The 17399-nt window shown below is 35.1% G+C and overlaps 2 protein-coding genes across 2 annotated transcripts in view; both read right to left on the minus strand.

Annotated features, from left to right (window-relative positions):
• LOC132550809 (fermitin family homolog 2-like) overlaps nt 1–358 on the minus strand; it is a 40096-nt gene extending 39738 nt beyond the window's left edge. Inside the window, exon 1 of the mRNA XM_060214898.1 lies at nt 212–358. The gene's annotated coding sequence lies outside the window, so the exon portion shown is untranslated. The remainder of the gene's footprint in view (nt 1–211) is intronic.
• A 1640-nt stretch (nt 359–1998) lies between these two features.
• Nucleotides 1999–17399, minus strand: part of LOC132550810 (tetratricopeptide repeat protein 8-like) — a 45636-nt gene continuing 30235 nt past the window's right edge. The window contains exons 10-11 of the mRNA XM_060214899.1: nt 9201–9284; nt 1999–4347 (exon numbers count right to left, since the gene is read on the minus strand). Of these exons, the coding sequence (XP_060070882.1) occupies nt 4231–4347; nt 9201–9284 (201 nt within the window). The 3' untranslated portion in view covers nt 1999–4230. The remainder of the gene's footprint in view (nt 4348–9200; nt 9285–17399) is intronic.

Consider the following 17399-nt stretch of genomic DNA (forward strand, 5'->3'; position numbering starts at 1 on the left):
TACAGTTGCCAAACAACTTTTACTAAACAACGTGAGAAGATGAGCCACTCATACGGATTGGCATTAGAGTCGGAGACATATGTGAAATCCGTGAATGAATGATAAAGTCGAAGTTTACAACTAGGCCTATTCTAGGTCACTCGCTGAAACGTAATGGCCGATCCCGAAGTAGGGAAGTCCGGCGAGAACAACTGTTTCTCTTTCTGCCTACCTTATTCCTTTGGCGTCCTTACGCGAAAAGATTGCCCTCGGTGTCCTCTCCTGACCTCGTGATAAACAACAGAGAGCGTGACACAATGCCACAAAACCAAAACACAAACGAACAAACGCTAGCAAGTACCTTAATGACTCAAACTGCTTGCCCTATATGGAAGTGAATTATCTACGTTCTCTGAACTTCCCCATCTGCTGTTACACGGGTTTTGATTGGTTGTGGGATCTCCCACGTTGACATTCTTTATCGCACAATGAAATGTTAGTGTAGCATTTAGAATGCTAATATCATAATTACCATACTTAATAAGATTTAATAATCTCTCACTTTAATTCAATTATATAATTTGCACTTGCATAAGATTGATAATAACGGGAAACCCCTCTCATATCAAAATGAAATTCGGACCAATCGTTGCCCGGCTTACAATAGAACACTGATCAATCGAGTACATGCAAATGACGTCACATTGTAGGGGATTTACCAATCCCCAGCCGGTTTCAAGTTTCTTGGCTTTTTGCTGGTGTTACTCATATGTTTGTAATGTATGCAAATTTGTAACGTGTTTGAAGTCTAATTAACCAGCCATGTTAACCTACATTTTATTTATTATGTCTCAGAAATATAAGAAATTGGATGAATAAATAAATACAATTTTTTACAGAAAAGATTAAAAATTAATAAGTGATGTCAATTTTTATGTTTAGTACATATATAGCCTAAATGCTATAACTGAGTATCAGTTTGTTGATAAATATCTAAGGCAGTGGTCAGACATTGAAATCTTTGGTATTTCTATACAAGAATATATGATGATAACTTATTTGTATTGGACATTGGAAAAAAAACGACTGGGTAATAGTGGCAGAAACACACATTTAGTTAAAATGTGTATAAGTAGAACCAAGATATTGTTCAAATTTCCCTTTCAGTTTTAGAATAGCATGTATAAATGCCAAAAAATTAAATTTGTGTTGTAATCTTTTGAGAAAGCAACTTTTCTTTATTAGCTATCATTGGCTAGGTAATCTTCATCAATTTGCTTAATTGCTGTCTTCATATGAATTTTTTTAAACTTACCAATTTATATTGAATAACTTTGTGAAACCCATATGATTCACAAATCCAGCATCAACACCATACTTGACACTATATTTGCAAATCCATCCTGAGGACGGAGACTCCCATTGTGATGTCCTAGTTTTTAAAAGTTCAATAATGAGAAAAACTTGGATGTTCATAATTTCAAAAATCCCACTCTTCCACTAAATAGTCAGTACTAGTTAATGAAAAGGAAGCTTAAAAATGCATTTTCAAAGTCTTTATCTTTTGAAAGTACACAATATCATCCCCACAGCAATTCAAAAAATTTAGACAAGCATTAACACCTTCCATCCTGGTCAAGAATATTTTGGATATTAAAACTGTTTTAGAATCTAGTTCTCAAGACATATCAAAGCTAAATATGTTGGTTCATTTTAATCTGGCATCACACATGGCTTAATTCATATAATTTTATTATCAGGATATGAGCAACATTACACTTCAAGAAATGCACAAGTTTTAAACTTTCCAATTCTGGTTTATTTTGGTCCACCCCTGTATTAGCTCTAATGGGATTAACTGGTGGAGTATCATTCACTTTTCATTAACTAATCAATATCTGGTATATGAAATCAGCATGAAACACCTCTAATTAATTCAGCACAACAATGTTCTATGTTTCTAATCAGTTATTGAAATAAATATGAAAACAAAACATAAATAAGATTTTTTCCATCAGGCCTTAATAATTTTATTTGCATATCTTGACACAATGTACGAGACATTTATCATTATCATCATCAATCATAACAATCACTAACATTCACTTACAATAAATAATTGTTTTGTTTCATTCAACATGTATATCAACAATATATTGTAACAAGTGTTACACATTTTAGAGAAGAATGTCATAAATTATATTTTCTGGACGGATTATTGGTTCGTAACCAGCAGTCAGTGAGTTGTGAATCAACAGCTAAAGGTACACTGAAGATTTAATGGTAATATAAGCCAATTGATGTAATAAAACCTTCAGTGTACAGCTGTATGATGGACTTCTTCATTCTCATCTCTGCATACTGACATAGGAAAAGATATTTTACACAAGTTTGAAATTTGTCTAGGGTTTGTAAGTATTGGTTACCTATGTAACATGATCTGATGATAAATAAACCAAGGTTTGGTATGTAGTATCTTCTGTATAGATGTCTCTTTAATTCTAACACACCTGATGACAAACTTTTCTCCATATGTACCCAATGATCAAGTGTATATAACACGTCTAGCCACCTGGTTTAATGGCATGCATGCAATAGTGAAATAAATCTGGTTCCTCACAGAACACAAACTCTTTTACTGGTCATAAAATTTGATGAAATCTTCCATTACAAATATGTATTGTATTCATATTTCAAATCATTTCACACTTTCCATATAGAAACAGCTGTACCCATTCAATTAGAATGGAACTCTTTAATATCATGTAAATGATACAACAAGATGTATCTTATATGATAGGTTTACTACCTGAAAAGCCAGGTGAGCAAACAGAATCATTGGCATGGATTTTCTTCCCACCTAAAGTGAAAACCAGCAGAGAAAAAAATAAGTAATCCAAATATTTTGCTTTAGGTCACAAATAAAGCGACAAGATTTTCCGTTTCAGTGACTGCATTGAAAAGAGAAAGTCAAACTGACTGAATAGTTTTTCCATTCAACTAATTCTTTTTGAAATGCATTTTTGAAATATTTTTTCAAAACCAGGTTTCATTTTATTGTACTGGTCGAAATGACACATTATCAGGTGACGGTAAGGGAAAGAAGGAATCAATGGAAACGAAGTACGATGGTGAGGACAGCCACCAACTATATATGCTCATCCCAGTGTGAAGGTAGCACACAGCCCATTTAACCACATAAGTTAGTTAAATACCTCCAGCATTACATATTTACTCGTGTGCTTATCAGAGTAGAACCATTGTCTCCACAGGTATTTTGATATGTATCTTGCTATTCATAAATTACAATGCCTCTCACCAAAGCATGCAATACAGATTTGGGTAATTTTCAGGTAGGACTCCATTCAAGAAATAATGTTATACTGCCTATCATCCCAATCTCCATGTAAACACCTGCAATAGATTGTTCTTCTACTACAGTAGACTTGGGGACAAAGGAAATCAAGGAATACTTGAGAAGCATTATTACAAAAAGTACAATATCAACAACAAATTTTAAAGAAATACTACACTTAAATTATTCACCTGTAAATAGATATGGATAGGTTTCACTTCACGGGAGATTACTGTATCTAAGTGATGCATCATGATGTAATACATGATAAAAAGTGTACTAAAACAAGATGTTGATCTTTCTTTGAGAAAAAGAATAATATTTAATATTCTCTCAACTGGCAGTCAAGTCTACAGTCAGCGGTGACATGTATCAAACCTATGCCTGGTAGTCATGTCTAAAGGCAGGGTATGAGATTATTACAGGAAAACCAGACCTGGGAAGGTTGCAAGAAATCTCTGACTCTAAGTCAGGATGTGGGCTTGTTACAGGACAATTAAACCCTGATATCTAATACTAAACCTTGGACTCACAGTCAAAATGTGGGCTTATTACAGGACAGTGAAAAATCATTTGTTGAATATGATATTTTACAATAATAGACATGAGAGGGCTTGTTACAGGACATTGAAATAGCATATGTTGAATATGATATTTAAGAATAGATGTGGGTGGGCTTATTATCAGCCATGGGCTTATTACAGGATGAATATAGGTAGTTCACATCTAACATTAGTCATAAATGACAAAGGTGTATATGGGAAAGCCCATAATTCATCAAATTAACAACAAATATCACAGACATTCAGCATGACACGTGTCAAACATCATATTTTTGTTGCTCTATCACTTTCAGTTCATAAAAAAAACCTTGAAAATTAAAGTCTATTAATGTTCTATAGAAGTGAGAAATGATGTTTGAGCTGCTTTAGGAGTTCTTTGGAGTCAACATGATCAGGGAAGGCATCCACAGCTCGCTTGGCTGCATTGTAGCTGCTTTGTAAATCTCCCATCTGTAAATACAAAAATACCAAAAATAAAATACCATACTCTATCAAAAACACAAAGACACCTAAAGCTGAAATAATATATTCAAGCCATCAGTTAAAATATATATACTGTACCTAATATAATCAGTTCTTATTAAAGACCTCCGTCAAATGAATATTTACAAGAGTTTGTTTGTTTGGGTTTTTTTTTTTTTTTTTTGGCAAAAGATATAACACTTGATAAAATGAATACAGCCCCTTGATATATTCAGACCTTTACAGAAACAGGACAAGCATCATAGGTTGACTCATAATCTGTAGATGAAGGTTTGAAGGAGTTGGAAATCTAGATTATTAACCACTCTAGCCAACCTGAGTGTACTGAAGTGGTTTATCCCATATCAATCTGTCACATTTATAACTTCCCATGGCTAGTTTGTCATCCACCCTTACAGGCCATGAATCAACCTTATTATTATTGATATGGCCTTTTGGTCATTGGTACAGCTGGCCATCCTTACAATGTCCAGTCATGTCTGACCTCTGAATCCTCCTCTGATCCTAATTGGCAGGACAAAGGCGTGACAATGCTGATGATTACAGCCACAGAAGTGTGTTTATCAATTGTCTATTAATGAAGTTACAAGGAGCAAGTGGCCAGCAACACGCACAGTGACATAAGCGATCAGTTCCTAGTCATTCCCAGGACAGGTGGCCTCTCTTTATCAACATATCTAAATTAAACCAATAATTCAGTTCGTCTGGGAGACAGAAACACTGTTTGTGTCATAAGATGAATAATTTGTATTCCAGATGATTTGGAATGCAAATGTGTTAGATGATGAATAGAATTTAGTTACAGTACATATATCTTTCCTGTGTTTACTTCATCTTGCTTTTACATGTAGTCCATTTCATTGTGTGTAAGCATGATTTTCATCCACAATTCAACAGCAAAACACATCAGAAAGACTGATCAGCTCTCGTGACATGTCATATCCAAATCAATATGGAAAAAAAATCAAGGCTATGTTAAAAGTAATGAAAAACTTTCCCAACAAAAAACCTTCAAATACCAATAAAAGACTGCAACTAGATGTTCATGATATGTAGGCCAAACCTAAAATCTAATGCATACAGGCTGTATTAGCATTGCAAATGGTTAGATTTGAATAATAAATATAGGCAGTATAACAGCACTTTCTGTCTGACTATTACTCTCTAAGATGGTTTGATATCAGAATGTATAAAGTGTCTGTTATAGTATAATCCAACTTAATAATATAAGTACATGCACATACTCTTTTATTAGCATCATGATCAAAACTCAGGACATAAAATGTGTTACAAAAACTTTATTTACATATAGCATCATTGTCTTAATTGGTATGTACAACTTCACAATAACTTGAAAAATGTTGATTTTCTAATCTTTCTCACATTTTATATGAAGTGGAAACTCTTGCGAGATCTTTACTTCACTAGTCAAAATGTGAATTGTCATTTCCTTTATCGGTAAAGACAGTAAACTTCGCCTTGAGAAAAGATCATAACAACTGTTATTGTTCAATATTATGATTGACTACAATGGAGTGTAGATGTTGAACTCAACTACAAGGTAAAAGTGCTGTCATTACAATTTTAATGCCAAAGCAAACAGGTCTTTAAATGTAAAAAGGATGGTCATACAAAGGTTTCTGTGGTCAGTCATGGCCTGGACAACAAGAATGCCCTCTGTCCAGTCATAGGTAAAGGCCATTATGTCCTGTCACCAAACTAACAAGCTGTAACACCAATGATATTGACCCTATCATAGTATGGCTCATCACTTCTCTATAGACCTCAGAAAAGTGGTCATCTTAATGACAGTGGTCAGTATCACTAAAGTCCAATAAAATGTCAGTGTGGACAATCCACCAACCACAACAGCCTGGCTGAGTCCCTATACAAATTCTTCAGTAAATGACCAGGGTCACTTTTCTATTATATATGACTGGTCATCTAATTACAACACTGGCTGTGACCTTAAGCAAGTCCTGGACCAGATAACATCTGTGACCTTCTGGATGTCCACCAATAAAGTGATTATGTAGTAACCTCACCACAGAGCACCTGGTGGAGTGGAAAACCACAACAATACTTCTATCCTGCTGGATATTTGTATAAGTACCAATCTTGGCCCTTCAATTTTTTTTTTTTTTCGATATATATGTAGTACTAGAGCCCAGATACAGAAACCATAACAATGACAGTCATAGTGTTATAAATTCCAACCTTGTGGCAATATATGATACCACTAAAACTTTTAAAGCAGAATATCATCCTTTCATTCAAAACCAAATTGTGAATTTCATAATCTTATTTGCTCGTATATACTCCTTTTAATTTCAAATAAAATGTGAATCGAAATATTTAATTTGCATGTCATCCATAAATAGCATGAATAATGAACACAGGAGGAATCAAATTTTACATTATAAAATGAAATTCTATAGAAATGAAAAAAAATATATACCAAAAACTTCAGGAAACTTAAACTTATACAGTTTTTCAGTGAATAGTTGTAATATTATGTGATGCAAATATAGAAGGAAGAGCATTCTTAGCGGTAATGGTTCATCCTGTCATTTACCACCACTTCAGCTAACTTAAAAACTTATAAATTTTATGGAGATTTCACTTATAGATAAAATACCTTCTGACTATGATCTTCTAATGACAGTATGTTATAAAGCAGGTATACAGTCAATGTTGAACATATAAATCACATCCAGACTGTGAGGTATAAACTACATGTCATTTACATAGATAAAAAGTTCTCATCAACATTACCATATCTATTCCACCTACAAAGGGATTATAGTTATCCACTAATGTCAGGGTGTTCATTTCAAACCTCTTGGGTAGGTATGTTATTTCATCAAATATGAAATCCGAATATCTTAAAGCATCAAAAATAAAACTTCATACTTGTGAAAACTGCATCATAGCAATCATGTGCAGCAGACAGTGAAAAGTCTACCTCTCCAATACAGCTCGTAAACTATCAAGTGTAAGCAATCCTGCTCTTTATTCATGCATTCATCACATGTTATTATAATATTTAATGACTTAACCATTTTTTCTTATATTTGTTGATGTCAGACACAAACCATTTTATTTACGTAACAATAAACATGTATATCTCAGAAAAGACCAATAACAAGTAACATATGTAGTACTTATCAAATTATTTGATGTTTCTTGTAATATTTCCTGCTGATCTGACCAGTAACTTTTAATACTGGACTGAGAAGTAACATATAAGTTGTAATATTGATCTGATAATTAACAAGTAACTTTTGATACTTACCTGACCACTAACTAGTAATTTATCATACTTACCTGACTATATTGCTATAAATAACTGTTAAGATACTTACCTGACCAGTAAAGTTTGATACTTACCTGACCACTAACTAGTAATTTATCATACTTACCTGACTATATTGCTATAAATCACTATTAGATACTTACCTGACCAGTAAAGTTTGATACTTACCTGACCACTAACTAGTAATTTATCATACTTACCTGACTATATTGCTATAAATAACTGTTAAGATACTTACCTGACCAGTAAAGTTTGATACTTACCTGACCACTAACTAGTAATTTATCATACTTACCTGACTATATTGCTATAAATCACTATTAGATACTTACCTGACCAGTAAAGTTTGATACTTACCTGACCACTAACTAGTAATTTATCATACTTACCTGACTATATTGCTATAAATAACTGTTAAGATACTTACCTGACCAGTAAAGTTTGATACTTACCTGACCACTAACTAGTAATTTATCATACTTACCTGACTATATTGCTATAAATCACTATTAGATACTTACCTGACCAGTAAAGTTTGATACTTACCTGACCACTAACTAGTAATTTATCATACTTACCTGACTATATTGCTATAAATAACTGTTAAGATACTTACCTGACCAGTAAAGTTTGATACTTACCTGACCACTAACTAGTAATTTATCATACTTACCTGACTACATTGTTGTAAATCACTATTAGATACTTACCTGACCAGTAAAGTTTGATACTTACCTGACCACTAACTGATACTTACCTGACCACTAACTAGTAATTTATCATACTTACCTGACTATATTGCTATAAATAACTGTTAAGATACTTACCTGACCAGTAAAGTTTGATACTTACCTGACCACTAACTAGTAATTTATCATACTTACCTGACACCAGTAAAGTTTGATACTTACCTGACCACTAACTAGTAATTTATCATACTTACCTGACTATATTGCTATAAATAACTGTTAAGATACTTACCTGACCAGTAAAGTTTGATACTTACCTGACCACTAACTAGTAATTTATCATACTTACCTGACTATATTGCTATAAATAACTGTTAAGATACTTACCTGACCAGTAAAGTTTGATACTTACCTGACCACTAACTAGTAATTTATCATACTTACCTGACTATATTGCTATAAATAACTGTTAAGATACTTACCTGACCAGTAAAGTTTGATACTTACCTGACCACTAACTAGTAATTTTTTATACTTACCTGACTATATTGTTGTAAATCACTATTAGATACTTACCTGACCAGTAAAGTTTGATACTTACCTGACCACTAACTAGTAATTTATTATACTTACCTGATCATCCTGCTATAAATAACTATTAGATACTTACCTGATCAGTAAATTCTATACTTACCAATGACCCAAAACAAGTAACTTTTGCTGCGTGTACCTACATGACATGTTAGAGGTAACTTTGTTACTGATCTGACTTTTGATACCTATATGACAAGTAACAAGTAACATTTTATACTGACCTGATCAGCAAGTGCTGCCCAGTTATAATGTGCCTCATACATATGTGGAGTCAGGATATATGCTGCTTGGAAAAATGCCCTTGCCTGCAATGAAAAATAAGAAATTAATGTTTTCAATTTCAGGTCTACAAAAGTTTTATACACATTTTCATTTCAGTAATGATTACCATAATTTTAGTATTCAAATACAGTACCTGCACCCATCTTTGCAGCCAAAAACCAAAAAATTTAAAAATCACGCCCCCCCCCCCCCCTAACAGCCTCATAAGCCATTACTACAGAGACATAGAGTGCCTCATCTCAGCCAATTTCAGTATACTTTTTAATATCCAGTTCTTCAGATACACATAACCGGACAACGTTCTGTAGTATTGTTTTTGTCGAAATCTATATCAATACAGCAAAAAAATTTTGACCAAGCTGGCATCAAGTCCTATTCAAGTGCCAGGGTAATTATTCAGCAATTTGTTTCCATATCCAAGACATATATACTCCAGCAAAACACATGAACATGTAGATTAAAGCAATATTTATGTTGTCATTTTGCCAAAGTAGGTATAACTACTACAAAGTACATATGACCCAATGGGGAAGAGATTACAAGTATATAATGGCCATTTTTCTATACCAAACAAAATTCACACTGGCTGACCTAGGTTGATGTGTTTGATGGCATTATAGACACATTTTGATCTACTGTATTGGTAAACAGCCACACAAAAAGGCTGCACGATTACCAAGGCTCAAGAAATGACCAGTTTTTGTATCTATCATGTTACCCAGGCTCAAGTAGTTAAGGTAGAAGATATATATAGTTGTGACTAAATCGCATAGTTCAGTGACCTGGTGATGGAGATATGTACAGGGGTATGACTAGATCACACTGACAGACTCCTGTGATATGTTCATGGAGACATAAACAGGTATGACTAGACCATACTGACTCTAGTGCCAGTTGATGGAGACACATACAGAAGTGACTAGACAATACTGACTACTGACCAGTTGATGGAAACATAAACAGGTGTGACTAGACCACACTAACAGACTCAAGTGACCTGTTGATGTAGACATATACAGGAGTGACTAGACCACAGTTTCCAGTGACTTGTTGATGGAGACATATACAGGAGTGACTAGACCACAAACTCCAGTGACCTGTTGATGGAGACATATACAGGAGTGACTAGACCACAGACTCCAGTGACTTGTTGATGGGGACATATACAGAAGTGACTAGACCACACTAACAGACTCCAGCAATACTAATCCTATCGACCCCAATGTTCTTGTAAACAAGAATTATGCTGACATATTTCTAACTCAAAGAAACCTTTTTGCAATGACTTTTCTTTGAGCAGCTATTGAATTCCCAAAACATGAAGCTGATACATTTTTATTGGCCATAACTTTACAAGTTTGTCTATAGAAAACATTGTGTATGTATGAAAAGGTGTGTTGTAGTCATCAGAATAATCTTTAACACAGCAATATATCTTTGTCCAGTTAAAGGGATGGTCAATGCTCACCTGTATTCATAGCTGTCAAACGAGGTGTGAAAGAAAACATTACCATATAACTGGTGAGAACACCTGGATACCACAAAAATCACCCCCTAGCTGATTGTCATGAAATATGGGAGATCTGCCCACAGCCTGAACTTAGTACCATAAAACATCTAGTCCAGCGTTAACAACACTGGTCAGGACAGAGGTAGGGTCACTACAGGGCACTTCAGGACAAACATCGAGTCACCAGGCAAGCAAGGATAGGGCTGGTCAAAAAAGTTAAAATAACTGGACAATAACAGATAGAGGTTTCTCTTCATGATCTGTTAAAAAAGTTCTGATTGATATTATTCAGTGAAACTTCTTTCACTGTATTGTACAACACTACAAACAGGATTACTCTTTATACAGAATTTGAAGTTAGATTCATATTCTTAATTTCACAAAAAGCAATTTGATATCCAATAATTCATTCCATTTCTAATTTCAAATGATTTCTTAAACTTTTTCTATGGTGTCTAGTAATGACTATTTGCTAAAACAGCTATATTTTTATATTACAAGGTGAAAGATTCTGGTACTGTTTTCTTCCTCCCCTCCTCCAAATATATTTTGGCTGGACTGTATGATCTACTTTTGGCATTCATCACCAACAGTCCTAGACAATCCTACACACCAGTCGTCAGATGATATATTTCACCTTATCCAGTTGTTTTTTTATACACTAGTTCTACAGGAATACACTTGTGGAACGATCAGGTGTCCATTTATACTGGCATTTCCTACAGAGTTGGCTATAATGAGAAATGTCTCAAACAATCCCACTATGGATGCCAGAATACACAGAAATAACTGCCCAGCAGGACACTCATACATTTTTATGACTTCATAGTCAATTTATAGAGTGGTTCTCAGAGTTCATTTCAAACTGACAGTAGTATAGTCCTTGAATGAGATACTCAATCAGATATCTGGTTCTACGTTGCAAATGGATGTGAGAAACACAGTTTTGAAATATCGGTCACTTTGGCATCAGTTCTAATTTTAAGGACAATACGATTCACATAAGGTGACTCACTACTTCTGTAATTATTGACCAATTACAAAACATTAAGCAAGTAGTCCAGAATGACATGATTTTCAGTTAAAAAAACTGTTCCGGTAGAAATATAATGTATGATAACTTAAACCATCACAAATCAAAGGAACTGACTCAAGAAAACTGTCAAAATACCTTTTTTAAATATAAGATGCAATGAACTTAATGATCTGTATCAACTGCATATTGACACTGTATCTTTTACAATATTACCGACATACAACAGGTTCATTGGGTGCTTGATTGTAAACTAATTGTCAATAAAATTTACTCAGGTCAAACACTTTTCTACCAGGAACAATTTGTGGTCGAATGGAAGCAATCTATGCTACAGTAATACTTTATCAGAAAATGACTGATAGAACTTAGACATATCAGACCAGAATTGTCTACTACTTTGTTAGGAGACTCAGCAGCGCCTTGTTCTTATCACTGGGTTTACCATTGCGAGTGTAATGATTGACTATATGTTTGGTGTGTGCCTACAGCACTTGAATCTCCATACATTCCATTTACATTCTGATAAATCTTGCTCCACATGTAAACAGCCATATCATGGTCATCAGCATACTGATCGATAAAGCAAATTATTACTGCATGGTCTGCGAGCTGATAGCTCACTCTTACTTGGGCCCTAAAAGATCCTATTTTACACTTGTAAATATTTGGGTTAGCTACACTGCTGTATAGCTTCAGTCCAGCTCTGATCTAATATCTCAATTGACATGCTAGAAATATTTAATCAATAAATTTGGCTTTTGTAAACAGAGAATCTACCAACCAGTTGGCTCACATGTCCTGATATCATGTGGTCAATACCCTGTTACCTGTTCACATTATACAGGTAAATATGTATAGGTGGTTATCAAGGTACAGGTAAGCATACCATTATTATCTTTTAAAACCATATCTACCTATATAATAGGTCTCCATCTCACAAAGAAGTTATCAGTAATATTCCCAAAAATTTCTGCTATCTTATATTGACAAGACAATGAATCATCAAGGATGTTTACTGCATAACCTTTATATTACAACAATCAGGGCCTTGTCGCACCGTTTTTCACAATGTACTATCAGGTATACAATCACATCCAAAAAGAATTAGTCAATGCCTGCTAATATAGAATAAAATTAGATTTGGTTCAAATAAAACTGTTATAGATCAGAAAGTGTTGAAGTTTTATAGTGTGTGAGATATTATAGAGAGAAATCCTAAACAAGATATGTGTCCAGCCTTTTTTACACTACAGTGATGGAAACAACAATCAAACATGTCACATTGTATAAAACAGAGCTGATCTTATCATTGATGCCACCTGTCCGGTAGACCAACTCCAGTCCACACTCTGACAGACGTACCATCCGCCTGTGATCTGGGGGACTTGGTTGATAGTTTTAAAGGTACATTCTATAATAACACCGTAACCACATCTCTCTGGTATCTCCTCCATCAGAGAAGGAGTTACCATCCTACTCAGACTTTCAATCACCTGCAGCCTCTGATCACCCAGGCTTGACCCACGTTGATTCTTGTCTGCATCATCTTGTGACAAAGACTATCAGGTGTGTTCCAAAATTACTCAACACTTGAATGATTAATATCTTCACAACACAAGATTCACTATCCTCACCCGCCCAACCCCTTTCCTTTTTCCTTTTTGTTTTTTATCCCAATGGGAACCACTAGAAAGCTTTTGCTATAAAACAAATGACTGGTACAAATTTTCAATATCTTGATGGTACTAGACATTTATGTGACATGGGTGTAACTTAATGGTTAGTCTTATAAGACATGTATGAGAAAAGAGTGTACCTTAATGGTAAGTTTATGTGACACGTACGGGGCAAGGATGTGCCTTAATGGTTAGTCTTCTAAGACATGTATGTGACAAATGATGTACCTCAATGGTCAGTCTGGTAAGACATGTATGTGACAAGGGTGTTTATGTATACCCTACTGATGGCACCCAGACACCCTTAAAGCCGTACTGTCTGAGGAGGCATGCATGTGACAAGAGTGTTAGGTTTCTCCCTTCAATATGCATGAGAATAGGATACCCATCAAACATTTAATCCTATCATTTACCAAACAAAAATTTTGTACTGGGAAGACCAGTTGGAATTTCTGGCAATCTATATATATATATCAACAAAATGAGTCATTTTAGTTGTGGTAATACGCAAGAAAATTAGGCAAGAAAAATACTTTTTAATGTAACAAAATACTAGAAACACCTCTCTACACCATATGATTAACACAAATTAAAAACATATCAAATGTCAACAGGAAATGAAACACTAGGCAGGAAATGATGACAATTTGACAGTGAAATGTCAATTTTCAGTCAGTAATACCCAAAAACTTAAAAAGGATCTATTTCAGATTTTCTGGTATGACTTGTTCTTCAATATCAATAAATAAATTTATACCTAATTTCATTGCAAATTTCTTCATTTAATTTACAAAATAAAATTTGAATTTTATCAAATACTTGATCATGCATTAGTATTGATGTGGTATGGTCTACGTATAAATGTTCTTCATCTGTCTCCAGTATTTGCTGGCAGTGAGTGTACCAGTCAGTATGGTGGTCCCTCTATACTCTCCAGAGCTTCCAGCTACACCAGAAATGCCATGTTAAGCCTTAAACAGTCATTGAGTCTATCAGATCAACATTTGTAATAGATGCTATGCTACTTTAATGTTTTCCCATGATACCAACCTCCCAAGAGAATGTGTTCCCATGACTTCAACAGGTCCAAACTCAAAACGTATTTATCAGTTCTCGTAACAAACAGCCTGCACATCAACTTTCCATCAGTTTCCGAAAATATTTGATAACACAAAAAATTTTATTTGATGTTCTGACATGAAATCTCACTGCCAGCAAATGAAAATCTGTATTTTTTTTATTCAAATGTTCCAAAAGTTAAGATATAACAAACTTGAAATAAAGAAAAAAATGTCAAAAAGCCTACAGGGGAAATCCTTTGTCCTAGTTTTTTCACTGAAGGTTTCAACTTTGTCAGGTGTGTTGACAACCATCAATATGTAGACTCTTGATCTGTGAAAGCTACTTGTTAAAGATTAAATGTAAGCACTTTGATGATAGTCTGCTACTGTATTTAATTCATAAAAAAAAACATCTTTACTTCAAAGTGCAAAATTTTACAGCTATTATCAAGAGCAAGATTCAAAACTGATTGTGTCTATTTCTCGCTTGCTTGTGCATCAAATCAAGTATTTCATTTGAACAAAAAATGCCCTCTGGTACAAAACTTCACTTCTACTAGATGTTGGGTTACATATCGAAGCTTTTTTTAACTTTGATGCCAATGACTGTCACGGTTTAACAATGAAGGAAATTCAAAGCCTTAATTGTAACATCAATGGAGACCAAAGCTTTGTTTGTGTGGAGGACTTCGGAGTTTATGGGTAAACAGTTAGGCTAGCTGTAAGCTGACACAACCTGTAGAGGTATTGTTGGGTATCCCCATCAGTGTCAGGTAGGTGTGGGGCCCCAGGTGAGGAGGGGACAAATATCTGACCCCCTACCATCAACCAAACCTCGTATGTCACAACCGTGACATCACCTGCCTGAATGTGTGGCCTACACTCTAGCTAGATCACCCAAACATGTTACACTATCTAATTACATAGGGCTTATAAAAGAAGGTGATTTTTTTTTATTGCACAATTCGTGTCACCCTTCCTACCTTGACATTCCATTAAGATTAATGACACCAAAAACTCTCATATGCCAATTTTACATGTAGTTTTACAACATCTAGATTGCAGACAGATTCTTCTTCTGGGATGTTTTATCAAAGACCAAAATTCATAGCAATTTCTATTGATAAAACAGATATTTCAGCGTTCATCTTTGTCATCTAGATATTTCATTTCATTTTAATGGCTTTTAACTTGGACAATAGAAACTCAAGGATTTTCACAACAAGTATTTTTTTAGCATTTTGAAATAAAACTCACTTTACTTCCAATTATTCTAAAGGGCAATAATCTGATGACTGTGAACCAACTGTGATCAGGCTGCTGATTAATCAGCTACATTTGAGAAACAGCATTTGTTAAACCAGTTTCAAGGTCAAGTTCCATCAAATCATCTGTTATAAAAAGTATGCCTATACATTATGTCCCTCACAACTTTCCCTCAGTAAAGTATCAGTAGGCAGAAGGTTCCACAGCACCACAAGTCATAGTCTCCTTGTACCAGCTGGTGGCCACCACAATGAACAACAAACAGGAGGTCCACCACATGCCATCCATAGCCATAAGAGTTTAGACAGTTTTCCCCAAAGAAACAATTATCAACATGGGATGGGATGGTTCTTAGTTTCTAGGTAATTTTTTTAAAAAGTCACGGATAGGAAACATGGAACCTTGCACCTGGATCTTCGTTAAATGATGTGTAGGGTAATGTTAATTTCAACTGAGCTATTGCAGTCCCTAAGTGAATAGCCAGAATGACTGTCATGCGTGTACTAGGGGACAGAAGGACCACAGCAATTCCCTGTCATCAAAGCACCAATAGATAGGAGATCCCCCACAACTCGCTGTCATCAAAGCACCAATAGATAGGAGATCCCCCACAACTTGCTGTCATCAAAGCACCCATAGATAGGAGATACACCACAACTCGCTGTCATCAAAGCACTCATAGATAGGAGATCCCCCACAACTCGCTGTCATCAAAGCACCCATAGATAGGAGATACACCATAACTCCCTGTCATCAAAGCACCCATAGATAGGAGATCCACCATAACTCCCTGTCATCAAAGCACCCATAGATAGGAGATCCACCATAACTCCCTGTCATCAAATTATCAATAGTTTGGAGATCCCTCACAACTCCCTGTCATCAAAGTATCAATAGTTTGGAGATCCCTCACATCTCCATGTCATCACTGTACCAATAGTTAAAAGATCCCTCACAGCTTCTTGTCATTAAACTACCAATTGTCAGGATATTCCTTCACAACTTCCTGTCATCACTGTACCAATTGTCAGGAGATCCCTCACAACTCCTTGTCATTAAACTACCAATTGTCAGGAGATCCCTCACAACTCCCTGTCATCACTGTACCAATAGTTAGGAGATCCCTCACAGCTTCTTGTCATTAAACTACCAATTGTCAGGAGGTTCCTTCACAACTCCCTGTCATCACTGTACCAATAGTTAGGAGATCCCTCACAACTTCTTGTCATCACTGTACCAATAGTTAGGAGATTCCTTCACAACTCCCTGTCATCACTGTACCAATAGTGAGGAGATTCCTTCACAACTCCATGTCATCACTGTACCAATAGTTAGGAGATTCCTTCACAACTCCCTGTCATCACTGTACCAATAGTTAGGAGATTCCTTCACAACTCCATGTCATCACTGTACCAATAGTTAGGAGATTCCTTCACAACTCCCTGTCAACACTGTACCAATTGTTAGGAGATTCCTTCACAACTCCCTGTCATCACTGTACCAATTGTTAGGAGATTCCTTCACAACTCCCTGTCATCACTGTACCAATAGTTAAGAGATTCCTTCACAACTCCCTGTCATCACTGTAC

Source organism: Ylistrum balloti, unplaced genomic scaffold (assembly GCF_031769215.1).
Source record: "Ylistrum balloti isolate Yb309-2 unplaced genomic scaffold, AGI_CSIRO_Ybal_v1 Utg370152, whole genome shotgun sequence".
NCBI lineage: Eukaryota > Metazoa > Mollusca > Bivalvia > Pectinida > Pectinidae > Ylistrum > Ylistrum balloti.